Source organism: Podarcis filfolensis (genome assembly GCF_964270895.1).
Source record: "Podarcis filfolensis genome assembly, chromosome: 9".
NCBI classification, from domain to species: Eukaryota; Metazoa; Chordata; class Lepidosauria; order Squamata; family Lacertidae; genus Podarcis; species Podarcis filfolensis.
The window spans coordinates 76,951,315-76,965,070 of NC_139610.1; the positions used below are offsets into that span (position 1 = coordinate 76,951,315).

The 13,756-nt window shown below is 54.7% G+C and overlaps 2 protein-coding genes across 2 annotated transcripts in view; one reads left to right on the plus strand and one right to left on the minus strand.

Moving 5' to 3' along the window:
- Positions 1-12,531, minus strand: part of RAB11FIP5 (RAB11 family interacting protein 5) — a 59,248-nt gene extending 46,717 nt beyond the window's left edge. Inside the window, exon 1 of the mRNA XM_083571032.1 lies at positions 12,039-12,531. Within this exon, the coding sequence (XP_083427158.1) occupies positions 12,039-12,421 (383 nt within the window). The 5' untranslated portion in view covers positions 12,422-12,531. The remainder of the gene's footprint in view (positions 1-12,038) is intronic.
- WDR54 (WD repeat domain 54) overlaps positions 1-13,756 on the plus strand; it is a 285,494-nt gene that overhangs the window by 23,860 nt on the left and 247,878 nt on the right. The gene's annotated exons all lie outside the window — the stretch shown is intronic.

Sequence of the window (13,756 nt, forward strand, 5' to 3'; positions counted from 1 at the left end):
TTAATCTTGTTTTTTAATCTGTATTTCAATCAATTGTTTTTATATTGGTGTTAGCTGCCCTGAGCCCGGTCTATGGCTGGGGAGGGCGGGGTATAAATAAAACATTATTATTATTATTATTATTATTATTATTATTATTAGCTCCCCATCCTCATTTTCTGGGTGCAGGTGGGTCTTGCTGTGCCTGGACCCTCGGATTCTGAAGCCCTGGCCCTTCGGAAAGCCCCCAAGGAGGCGGCAAAGGCCGCTTCTCCCGCCTCCAAAGTGCTCTTAGGGAGCTCTCCCTAACGCAGAGACTCAATCCATCTTCTTGACAGTTCAGACAAAGCCCTTCGCCACGCGAGGGGAATAAGCGAGTTGGGCTTTGGCTGCTTCTCCGGCTCTGCCAGCCAGACTCATTTTGCAAAATGAGAAACAGGAACGGCACACAGGAAGCGCATGAGTCTGCCCAACGGCCCCATTAGGAGGAGGAGGAGATGGAAAGCCAGAAACGTCCTCTCCGCAGACACAGCCCGGCTCTGCCTGCCAAGCTCCAGTCGGGCAGCCTGTTTGCAGATCTTTCACGCTGGGTCAAAACAAGGAGGCGGCCAGGCCAGCGCCAACAGCAGCCAAGGCCAGAGACCAGGCCGACTTATCTGCAGCGCACAGCAGAGGGATCACTCCCAAGCATGACATTTCCATTCCCAGGCGAGGGGCAGCTGTGCCACTCAGAACAATCCCCTTTGATGAATGACGGAAGCAGCGGGAGAGTTTGCTGCTCCTCCTCCAACAGGGACAGATGGACAGGGAGGGAGAGAAAACATCCAGGTTCACTGAATTGAATGGAGAGGGTGTGATGCACCCGGCAGTGCTAGCTGGGTTCGGCTCATTTCTGGGTGTTTTGCAGAGAGGAAACTTGCATGTTGACCAGAATCAACTGTCCTGGGCATCCCCCGTGGCTCCACCAGCACATTCTGTAGGCAAGTAAGCTCCTTGCTGCAGCACCAGATAAGATCAGAGCCCCAAGGAAGGGAAGGAGAAAATTAACGAATATGCAGCAAAAGTCAGATGCATCTGGAAGGCCACAGAGTGCTGGGTTGGGAAGTCTCTAGAGAAATTTTGTATCATGGAAATCGTACGATGTGTAAACAGAAAAATGGACAATGCATTTTTTGGGTAAAAAGCCAGATCAGACCCACCAAGCAGATGCACTCAATAGGATTTCTGGAAGCATTATTTATGGTTAATTTTTAATCCCACCTTCTCATTTCATAAGAAATGCTCAGGTTTCAGGTATTAGATAACAAGGTAAAAGAAAGGCAAAGGACCCCTGGACGGTTAAGTCCAGTCAAAGACGACTATAGGGTGTGGCGCTCATCTCACTTCAGGCCGAGGGAGCCGGCATTTGCCCGCAGACAGTTTTCTGGGTCATGTGGACAGCAGGACTAAACCGCTTCTGGCGCAACAAGACACCGTGACGAGTGGCAGAGTGCACAGAAACGCCATTTACCTTCCCGCCACAGCAGTACCTATTTATCTACTTGCGCTGGTGTACTTTCATAGGCAGGAGCTGGGACAGAGAAACAGGAGCTCGCCCCGTTATCGATTAGATAACACAACCATAAAATACATGTCTTTAAAAACACAGACAAGCAGCAATGACTCAGGAGGGGTACAAAATGCATCTTAGCTCAGGGGCAACCAACGTGGTGCCCCCTGGAAGCTGCTGGACTAAAGCTTCCCCCCCCTCAAACTCCCATCCACCAGCCAAGGCTACCTGGGATGAAGGGAGTCCCTGGCACACCTGCAGAGACCACATGTGCCAGTCCTGTCTTGGCTGAACGCACAACCTGATTAAGTTGCAACAAGTCAGTTCAGCTCAGCTACGCGTAACATTAAGCAGCAGGTGTTTACATCACCCATCAAATTAAGCATCCCTGACTGATCTCCGCACTTATCCACACCAAGTGAAACTGGGCTCATAGCTGCAGCGGCCTGAAGGGCAATGGGTGGGAACGAAGGGCGGTGGCTCCCAGCTGTGAAATGCCCTCCCGTCTTCAAGCGTCAGTGGCCTTTAAGAAGGAATTTAGGGTGGAATCCTTATTACTCCTCTGCCCAACCCTCCAGCTTTCCTTTAGTGCTAGCAGCATTTTGCTGTTACTTAGGTTTGATTATGACATCAAGAGAAAGGTGCAAGACACACCTTTTAATAACACATAATTTTAAAATTAAAAAATTGTCAAGTAGCACCTTGGAGACCAACTAAGTTTGTTCTGGGTACAGTGGTAGATCGGGTTACGTACTTAATTCGTTCCGGAGGTCCGTTCTTAACCTGAAACTGTTCTTAACCTGAAGCACCACTTTAGCTAATGGGGCCTCCTGCTGCCGCCGCGCCGCCGGAGCCCGATTTCTGTTCTCATCCTGAAGCAAAGTTCTTAACCCAAGGTACTATTTCTGGGTTAGCGGAGTCTGTAACCCGAAGCGTATGTAACCCGAGGTACCACTGTATAAGCTTTTGTGTGCATGCACACTTTTTCAGATACCATAAATATTAATTAAATATTAATTCTTCAGCCCATAGGAAGGGGTTAACTTTATTTTACTTGTACGCAACTCATCACTCCTAAAAGAGCAACCTCGGGGGGCTCCCACTCCAGCTTACAAGTTGCCCCTCAGCCTCTGGCCACAACGGCCGGCCCGTTTCTTTCTGCTCACAAATGATTGCAAGTGGCCTGCACTGTCTCTACAGTTGCCCGCAAGGCTGCACACTCAGATCCGGTGGCCCCACAGGTCGGTTGCAAGGAGCACATGTGCGCGCATCCCAGCCTAGCAAGATAATGGCCAGAGAGCCAGCCTCTGCCCTAAGACTCTTGGGAGCCCCCAGACTCAAGCAAGCTGCAGATCTGGTGGACTTCACCATCAACTGCAGCAGTCAAGGCACATCAATACCTGGCTTATGATGCTCGCGCATGGGGGGGAGGGAGGAATTGCAAGGAAGCAAGCAGAGACCAGCCACATTTGGGGAGGGGGCTACTTCAGCCATCATCCCCCAGCTCAAGGTAGCAACCGCCCTCCACTTTCCACAGGAGCCTTGCCGGTCAGGAGACTTAAAGCGCAAGGGATTCCCCCGGGTGCAAATCCTGCCAAGAAAATATTCCGCATTGCATTGCACGTGTGCCAAGGAAAATCGATGGCTGGTGAGAGCCAAGAGGTGCATGTCCCACTTTCCCGGCACAGAGGCTGGGGGAAGATTTGGACCGGATCCATCAGCCCACTGAGGAAGTCAGGAGAGTCGCAGCCACACCAAACGCAGAGTCCCCGGCAGGGCCTTGAGGGACCAGGGAATGGATTCTGGTGGAATGGATTGTGGCCACACACAAACACACAAGCACCTTTTTGTAGGCCGCCTTTCCAGAGTCCAAGCCGTGCTCCAGGCGACTTACAAAAACACATGACAAAAGTAGTCATAAACAAGAAATAAAACATCGCAAAGTACATAACCAAACTGAAGGTTTCCACATAAATCATGATATAAAACAAAGGCACAAAAATTAATAATAGCAACCACCCCCCAACAGAACCCCCTAAACAATATCCCAGCCCCAACAATACCTACTACAGAGTCATAGAGTTGGAAGTGATTCCCAAGGATCACCACTTTCTCAACCAATCAGGCCAGCATATTAGCTAATCAGTCGGTGGTTGGGAAGCCAGGGGTCTCCAGGAACAGCTCAGTGCACAAAACTCTGCGCCAGGACCCCCCTGCATCTGTTAGCCTTCAAGGCAACACCGAGACCCTCCTGTGGTTTTGACTGCAAAAATGCCAGCCCAGCGATCCCTGCGGAAGCTGCTGAGCCAGACAGGAGCTGCAGACCTTGAAAGCACATTGGGCATGCAACATCATCGCCTTGTACATCTCCCCTGCTCATCCACCCCGCAGGGGCAGAGCGGAAGGACTCTTCCGCATCACGACTCTGAAGCTTCATTCTGACCCACAAGCAGGCCTGGCCAGAGTCCTCCCACTGAGAAGCCCCCAGCAGCAGCACAGCTGGAAGAGACGCCAAGGAGTCAGCCAGCAGCCTGCTTTGCCCAAATGCCAAGGCCTCGGCCTCCTGGCCAAACACAGCCGAGCCTCCACAATCACCCCACACACAGCCCCAATGCAGCCTCAAGGCTCGGGTCGTTTGTCACAGCAGAAGCCCCCTCAAGGAATGGCATACGCACAAGAGAAGAACCTGTGGAATCAGGGCCCGCATCCTGCTGCCACAGTGGCCAACCAGATATCTGCATTAGAACCTCATATATATCAGCCAGGTGCTAAATAGCACCTTGAGCCAGGGTGGCAGTCGCCAAAGCAGAATGCCTAGTTGCCATTTTGGGGCCAGAAGGCTGGAAAGTCGTATTTTCCAAGATGACTTTTTGGTTCCTGAAGTTCATTCTGATTGTGCAGATAAAACATCACGGACAGAATTCTACAGGACGGGGTGTTGGTGTGTGGAAACAGTTAGAATCCAATGATCCCCAGGTGTGCGCCTCCAGGTGGGGGAGACGCTGGGCGCCCGGGCATCTTCGCTTGGCCACAAGTGGCCGATGGCCAGGTGCAGAATGCGCCTGGTGAATTTCGAAGCTGGGTACCTCTGTGGGAAAAGCACAAGCGGGACCAGAGCACAAGATCCCTCTCTCCTCTGTCGCTGAGCGAAAGCGCTTCCTAGAACAAGGTCCCCATCCTGCCATCCCTTGACCTTCCAACACCAGCTCAAAGCGTTTTTACTCGCTTTTTTACTTTTCAGCTGCTGCAGGAGGGTAGGGGCCACACGCAGGAGTTGGGGGCACTTTCTGCAGCATATGATGTTTTTGGTATACGGGTTTCAAATTCCATGTTATGGGGCCTTTGCATTTTATGGGACAAAAAGGCAAATTAAACAGACGAAAAGCAGAATTAAAAACCAAAGCAATACATTCCTGGTGCCCTCCAGCGACTGGGCTGATGGGAACTGGAGGCCAACAACTTGTGACCAACCACAGCCCCGTACAAGAAAAACGCCTCAAGGTTCAGAGAATTGCAGAACTGGGAGGAACCCATGCGGTCATCCAGTCTAACCCCTTGCAATGCTTCAACCTGCTGAAAGCCATTTATTTCATCCCAAGGCAGCTCACCCTGTAAACCCACATTTTTGTGACTGAAGTCAAGGGCTCCCTTGCCCCAGACACAGATGCGCTCCCCAAGTGGCACTGCTGCTCCCACCACGAGCCCCTTCTTCATGCGCAGGCGGGCAAGAGGCAGAGGCTGCGCACCAGGCCCACGTCGGCTAGGCAGCCACACGCCAGGGGTGCAGGGAGGGCACTGGGCCCATGCCAAGGACACCCAGCGGAGCAAGCAGGACCCAAGACGAACTCCTGCACTACCAAGGCAGGAAAGGAACAGGTCGTACGCTAGGAAAACACACAAGAGAACGCAGAACCGAACCAAGCAGATGCGCTGGTGGAAACCTGCTTGCAAAGGACGAAGGAGGTTATCTGGTTGCATGGAAACATTGGCTGGTTTGCAGGAAGGCCAACCCGACAGGAAAGCTGTTTTTGTTGAGTCAGGAGAGAATGGAGGAGCAGGGCTTGGCTGCAAGGACATGCATGCCTATTCCCACCCCAGTCTGCTGACAAAGCAGCCAGGAGTTCTACAAACTTGTGGGTGAGGGCATGGGGGCTGCATTTTGCAGGGCCCCTCTGCCCAACCCAGGCTCCTCAAGCCCCACCCTGCAAAATGCAGACACTCCCCTCCCTAAAAGCCCAGGCCCAAGCCAGGATATGCATGACATTACAAACAGAAGCTCATGTTTTTAATCCGTCACTGGGCTGGTGCTTACGGGGTGTTGCCTTGTCCAGTAAGGCGTTTGCCCGTATGTTTTTGTCTGCATTCCTCCAATTAATAGCTGCCATGAGAAAATTGCTGAAGGTGGGGAGGCAGGAAGTGAGTTTAAAGCCCTTTGAAGGAGTAAAGACAATTTGAAAGTTTCTCCCTCCAGATGCAAGGCAGGGAAGGGAGATCAACTGGCTACTTGCTCAGCAGGGCACTGGCTCTGACGCACGCTTGTTGCTGACTGCTGGACACAGAATCATAGAATCTTAAGAGTTGCAAGGGACCCCGAGGGTCATCCAGTCCAGCCCCCAGCAATGCAGGAAACTTCGCTGAAGCATGCAAGACAGACGGCCGCCCAACCTCTGCTTAGAAACCTCCAAGGAAGGAGAGATTTGGGGGGGCTGGATCAGGCCACTGACCAATGGCTTCCAGGATTAAGCCCTTCCTGCAGCTGAAGCCCAGGCCAGAGAGGAATTGCATGAGCTCAGGGAAAGGACCATGGCTAGCCCATCAATGCGAGGGCCCCCACCTCTGGGAAGGGAGACAGCACAGACAGTAGGCTCACTGCACGCCCAAGGCGGCAGCTCTCTTGGAGAGGGGCTGGTGGGCTCCAGGACTCGTCCTGGAACGAACAACACGGACGTTCAGGGTCCCAAGAGGAAGCCCTCAAGTCTTCTCTCACAGTCACACAGAGTTGAGGCACCTGGGATCCCACAATGGCAGAGGAAACACAACTGACTCTGAACATACAAAGCTGCCTTATACAGTCAGGCCACTGGCACACCTAGTAGTAGCAATTTATTATTTATACCCTGCCCATCTGGCTGGGTTTCCCTAGCTTCCAACAGAATTATTGGTGATAATAATAATAATAATAATAATAATAATAATAATAATAAAACAATAAAGCATCATACTGGGAGCCAACGTAGGTCTTTCAGGACTGGTGTTATATGGTCTCGGCGGCCACTCCCAGTCACCAGCCTAGCTGCCGCGTTCTGGATTAGTTGTAGTTTCCGGGTCACCTTCAAAGGTAGCCCCACGTAGAGCGCATTGCAGTAGTCCAAGAGGGAGATAACCAGAGCATGCACCACTCTGGCAAAACTGTCTGCAGGCAGGGAGGGTCTCATCCTGCGTACCAGATGAAGCTGGTAGACAGCTGCCCTGGACACAGAACTGACCTGAGCCTCCATGGACAGCTGTGGGTACAAAATGAATCCCAGGCTGCGCACCTGGTCCTTCAGGGGCACAGTTGCCCCATTCAGGACCAGGGAATCCCCCACACCTGCACCCCCCCGTCCCCCAAAAAGAGTACTTCTGTTTTGTCAGGATTCAACCTCAATCCGTTAGCTGCCATCCAACTGCCTCCAGACACTGACTGGCAGAGGCTGTCTGGGGTTTCAGACAGGGGACGTTCCCATCCTGCCTGGAGAAGATGCTGCCACTGGGGACTGAAGCTGGGTGCTGTGCCAACGAGCCCCCAATCAGATGAATGCAGGGTGGGCCTTGCAGACTCCTAAACCTCCCCACGGGGGTCCCACCAACAGGCCTTTCCACATCTCTGGGGGGAACGAAAGAGGACCCTGGAAGCCCCGGACCCTTAAGATATTATGAAGACACAAGGGACACACAGAGACCAGAAGAGGTTGTGCCTTGCAGTTTGCTAACCAAATTGACAACGTTCCTGCAGTGAGGTGTGCAGGGCTAAAGCAGGCTCAACTTTCTTTGGCTACTTGAGCTCCAAAAGCATCTCCTAGTCCAGCGGTTCTCCACCTGTGGGTCCCCAGATGTTGTTGGACTACAACTCCCATCATCCCTGAACTCTGGCCTTGCTAGCTGGGGGTGATGGGAGTTGCAGTTCAGCAACATCTGGGGACTCACAGGTTGAGAAAGGCTGTCCCAGACTATGCTGGGACTCATGTGCCTCTCAACAGCTTCAACATTTGGCACCGGGCACAGAACTCGGCATTATTTTTCCTAAGATGAAATTGCTGCGTAGAATTTCTATCAGCCTTGGGGCAGAGCTGTGCGAGGGAAGCAAACCTGCACAAAGTATTTGGGTCACGAGAACGTCTTCCTTTGAGCTGCGCCGGGTCTTTGAGCAGCTCCCCAAAGGGATGTCAGAGCCGCCTGCTCCTGTCTCCCACGATCTGTTTTGCACATCAAACGCCCCTTCGGATCAAGGCGGCTCCTCAGGTGGGAGAGGGAGTGGAACGGATCTCCCTTGCAAGACACAGGTTCTCCCAATACAGAGGGCCTTCTCGGTGGTGGCGCCCTCCCTGTGGAACTCCCTCCTACCAGATGTCAAGGAAATAAACAACTATCTGACTTTTAGGAGACATCTGAAGGCAGCCCTGTTTAGGGAAGTCTTTAAGGTTTGATGTTTTAGCGTGTTTTTAGTACAGTGGTACCTCGGGTTACACATGCTTCAGGTTACATACGCTTCAGGTAACAGACTCTGCTAACCCAGAAATATTACCTCGGGTTAAGAACTTTGCTTCAGGATGAGAACAGAAATCGTGCTCTGGCGGTGCAGCGGCAGCCGGAGGCCCCATTAGCTAAAGTGGTGCTTCAGGTTAAGAACAGTTTCAGGTTAAGAACGGACCTCCGGAACGAATTAAGTACTTAACCCGAGGTACCACTGTATCTGACTTTTAGCAGACAGCTGAAGGCAGCCCAGTTTAGGGAGGTTTTAAATGTCTGATCTTCTATCTTGTTTTTAATATTCTGTTGAGAGCCGCCCAGAGTGGCTGGGGAAACCCTGTCAGATGGGCGAGGTATATTTTTTTATTATTATTATTATTATTATTATTATTATTATTATTAGACAGCTGACATGCAAGCGAGAGGACGCTCCTTCACCTCCCAAAACTCAGCTAGTCACCAGCAAAGGATATTTCAACAGCCCCCATTGCAGGAAGGCTAGAGGCTGGTGATGGGTGCCCCAGAGTGGGGAGGAGCCGCAGCCTCAGGGGGAGAGCAGCTGGCAGCAAGCAGAGGGTCCCTCTCCCATCCCCACTGGCAGCATCTCCAGGCAGCGCTAGGAGAAGATCCTGCCTGAAACCCCGGAGAGCCACTGCTGCCAGTCAGAGTCCAGGGGCCTGACTCAGGAGAAGGTCACTCCCTATGGTCCTGTCTGGGCCCCGCAGGCAGCGCCACCCTGGCCCTTTCTCAGGCTACCTCAAAGGGCTCTTCCACACCAGGGTCGGAAAGGAGCTAATCGCCAAGGGCACATTAAGCGTAGGTTATAATTGGAATAAACATTCACACATTTATTAGTTGAACGTATGATAGACAAAGCAAGGATATGTACAATTTTATGACATGCAGAAAACAAGATATGTAAAAAAATCAGGGATGGGAGGTGAGGGAAGTCTTTGAGGGGGTGAGGGAGGGGAATAAAGTGGGGAAAATAATGTAATTGATAATGAGGATTTACAAATTGTTATGTTGAAATTGGTTAATAATTTTTTTTTTTTTTTTTAAATAGGTTATCATTGTTGCCACAACAGAATGTCTAGGCACTGTTTCCTCCCGCGAAATTTGCAGTTGGGGTTGTTATTAATTTCATTTCTATGCTGCTTTCTATTTTAAAGGGGGAAAATATCTCCAAACGGTTTGCAACACATGAAAACCAGGGTTAGAAACTCAGATATAGAAGCCAATTGCCAAATGGCACCATAAACCGAGGTTACGGTTGCCACAACAGAAAGTCTGGAGTCCATTCCCTCCTCCTCCCCCCCCCCAGCAGATCCCTTGCAAAGGTTCCTGGCATGGGGGGCGCACCAGGAGCCCCACTTGGCTGACACGCTGAGCCCCCTAAGCTCAGGCCTCAATGACCCCCTTTCCCTCCCCGAAGGGCTGAACCCCACTTGCTCCCCAGGCCTCCCAGCAGGAAGAGGGGGCTGGAGGGGGAGGCTGAGCTTTGCCCCACCAGGACAGGGGGAGAAATGCTCACCGCCCGCCCGCCTTCCTTCCCCAAAATGAGCCTTTCAAAGGCTGCAGGAAGCCCTTCTGACCCCAGGAAATTGGGACTGGCTGCACCTTTGGCGCTGCTTTGGTCTGTTGCATAGTTAGAGCACACAGTTCGACTATGGAACTCCCTCCCACAAGAAGCAGCGATGGCCTGGGTGCCTTGAAAAGAGGACTGGCCAAATTCCTGGAGGAGGAGAGGGCTATGGATGGCTCCTAGCCGGGACAGCTCTGCTCGCCCTCCACAGTCAGGGACTGCCAGGCTTCTGAATCCCCGTTTCTGGAAACCCCAGGAGGACGGGATAGCTGCTCTTGTGTTCGAATCCCGCTTGCAGGTTTCCCTTTGGGGCAGGCATCCCCAACCTGCCGCCCTCCAGATGTTTTGGCCTACAACTCCCATGATCCCAACTAACAGGACCAGTGGTCAGGGGTGATGGGAACTGTAGTCCAAAACATCTGGAGGGCCGCAGGATGGGGTGCCTGCTTTGGGGGCAACTGGTGAGAACAGGGCCTAATCCAGCAGGCTCTTCCGAGGTGGTTATGTTCTCATGATGTTAGCGCCATGTTCCATCAACCCTCTGAAGACCTGAAGAACCACAAGTGGGGACGGGGCAGCTACGCTTGCCAGGGAGAGAACAAAAACTGGGCAAGCTGGACCACCGGCCAAACCCAGCACTTGGGCTCCTGAAAGGCAGGAAAAGTTCAGTCCCGTTCTCAGCACCTCTTGGGAAAACATTGGACGATGCCAATTGCCCCTCTGGTCCAGCATCCTGGTCTCCCTGGGGCCACCCAGGTGCCGGCAGGAATAATAATTATTATTATTATTATTTATTTATACCCCGCCCATCTGGCTGGGCTTCCCCAGCAACTCTGGGCGGCTTCCAGCAAAATATTAAAATACCGTAATGCATCAAACATTAAGTTTCCCTATACAGGGCTGCCTTCAGATGTCTTCTAAAAGTCAGATAGTTGTTTATTCCCTTGACATCTGGTGAGAGGGCGTTCCACAGGGCAGGCGCCATCACCAAGAAGGCCCTCTGCCTGGTTCCCTGTAACTTGGCTTCTCGCAATGAGGGAACCGCCAGAAGGCCCTCGGGGCTGGACCTCAGTGTCCGGGCAGAACGATGGGGGTGGAGACGCTCCTTCAGGTCTACTGGGCTGAGGCCATTTAGGGCTTTAAAGGTCAGCACCAACACTATGAATTGTGCTCGGAAATGTACTGGGAGCACACAGGCCAAAAGCACTCTGCCCATGCAAATCCGAGCCACCGGTGTTTGGAGGCATCACTGCCTCTGGCTGTGGAGGTTCGACACCTGTGGCTTGTTGTGCTGTCTAATCTTTTACACACCTGCCTCCAGTGGGAGGGAGTTCCACAGTTCAACTACGCACTGCAAGAAGGACTTTCTTCTCTCTGTCGGGAATCTTCCAACACTGGACGCCCAAAGCTAAGGCGTGCTGAGAGTCTCAGCCAAAAGAGCATTTGGGTTGGGTCCAGCCGCCTTGTGCGTCCCAGAGAACCCCTCTGGCAGACTGCACCCCCCCTTATGTGCTTGCAGGGGCTGATGGGAGTTGCAGTCCAAAAGTTGCATCCGGAGGGTCCCGGGGGGGGGGGGGGGAGAGCAGGCCCTGAGGCTTCGCGGCTGCGAGGTGCAAAGAGCAATCCTTGCAGGGCCGGACGCAAAGAGAGTGACTCTGCAATTCTCCTCCGCCGGGAAGCGCAAAGGCAGCAACCCGGGCGGACGCCTCTCCCGCTGGGGCAGTTGCTGTCGACTTCGCCCGGCTCGGCCTTGGAGACCTGGGGCGTCCATGCAACGCGCCCCCCCCCATCCAACTTGGCCTTCCCGACCCACTGCAGGAGCTGCCGCCCCCTTTCCTCCGCCCCATTTGCACACCCGGCGCGCAACCCCGCAGTGCGCTCTGCAGAACTGAAAACTCGACGGCGGCTGCGGAGCGGCGCTCCTGCCTCGACCTCGGCTGCCGCGGCGCTCTGCACATGCTCGCGTGCTGCAGACCCACAGGGGGAAACCCCCAGGGCGTCGGAGGGGCGCTCTGCACGGGCTCAGAGGCACTCTTGCCGCCCCAAAGAAAAGCACCCCACCCCGCTCCTGGTCCTTGGTGAGCCATTCCCCGTCCCTGGGCGAGAGAGGCGCCCTCTGCGCGGGCTCAGGGGCACCCTGGCCAAGTCGCCTTAACCCCCCATCCCAGCCCCAGGCCCCAATCCAGCCCCACTTACTGGTCCGGGTGGGATCCGCCTCGCTGGAGCAGCTGGCGCAGCGGGACGGCGGCGCGCCCGAGGAAGCGGTCGGTGCCGACCAGCGCGCGTTGCCAGACGGTGATCTGCAGCAGGAGCGCCGGGTCGTCGTCGGCGTCGTCGGGGCCGGGCGTGGGCGGCAGCTGGAGCGCGCACTCGTCGGCCCAGCGCGGCCCGCTCCGCTGCGGCGCCACCGGCGTGCGGTACTTCTGGCCGCCCAGCTGCAGAGCCACGAAGGCGTCGCCCGACGGGCCGCCCTTGGCGCGCAGAGCCCGCGCCTGCACCACCGTCACCTGGACGTGGCTGGGCAGCCACGACGGCGGCGAGGACGGCGCCCCATCCGCCGCCGACGACACCCGGCTCATCCTCGCCGGAGAAGGCGCACAAGCTCGGGCCTCTGCAGCGGCGGCGGCGGCGGCTCCGCGTCCCTCCGTCTGTCCGGGCGCCCGGCCGGCCTCCTCGGCTTGCTGCTGGCCAAGACGCGCCCTCCCTCCTCTCCTCCTCTCCTCCTCCTTCCCTCCTTCCTCCCCTCCCTCTTTCTCTCCTTCCCTCCTTCTCCCCTCCCTCTTTCCCTCCTTCCTCCGCAGGCTCCTCCTCGCGCCCCGTCGCACGCGCGGCCAGCTCGGCAGCTGCAGACGCTGCGCTTGCGAGGCGAGGGGGCTGCTGGCGCCGCCTCTTGCTCTTTCTCTCCACCGCCGCCCCCCCTCCACCTTCCAGCAGCCCGGGGCAGGATCCGAGCGCCGCTCCCGCCCCGGGGGGAGATGCAAAAGACGGGCTGCCCCCATCGCCTTTGCAACCCGGGAAATGCAACGCGGACCGCCGCTGGTGCGCCTTTGCAGAATCCGGGCTCTGCGCCCCGATGGGCCCCTGGCGGGCGGCCAGCTCTTCCCCCCTCCCCAATCCCGGCGGGGTTGGCCCAGGGCCTGTCTTGGGAGGGGGTGGGGGTGCAGGAGGGACACGATCCCCAGCCAAGCTCTCCCGGGCAGCCCCATTGGCACCGCGGAGCGCTCCTTCGGCTCGCCTGGCGAATGGCAGCTTGGGCTAGACTCGGTTTGGCAGGGCACATGCCAAACTTTCTGTGGGGTGGCCTCCCCCTGAGCCCTTTCCAGTGACTGCCACAGAGAAGCCCGTTTATTTATTTCTGGGAGTATTTTAATCATAGTATCATAGAACTGGACGGTTGGAAGGGATCCCTGAGGGTCATCTAGACCAACCCCCTCAAGTGCAGGAATCACAGCACAACCATCTCTCACAAATGGCTATCCAACCCCTGTAGGAAAGCCTCCAAGGAAGGAGAGGCCACCACCTCCCGAGGAAGCCCATTCAACTTTTGAATGGCTGGCGCATGCAGTCAGAAAGTTCTTCCCTTTTCTTGTAACTTGATTTCATTGGTTCGTGTCTTCCCCTCTGGAGGAGCACCAGAAAACAAGCTTGCTCCCTCTTCCCTCTGAACAGCCCTTCAGCTATAACAGAAGCATTCACAGAGTTGGAAGGGAACCACCAGGGTCATCTAGTCCAACCCCCTGCAAGGCAGGAATCTTTTGCCCAACATGGTTCTTGAAACCGCAACCCTGAGATTAAGAGTCTCGAGCTCTCCTGACTGAGCCATCTCCTTTAAAGATGGTTCTCGTATCTGCTCTCCGTCTCCTCCAGGCTCAACATACCCAGCTCCTTCAACCGTTCCTCATCAGGCTTGGTTT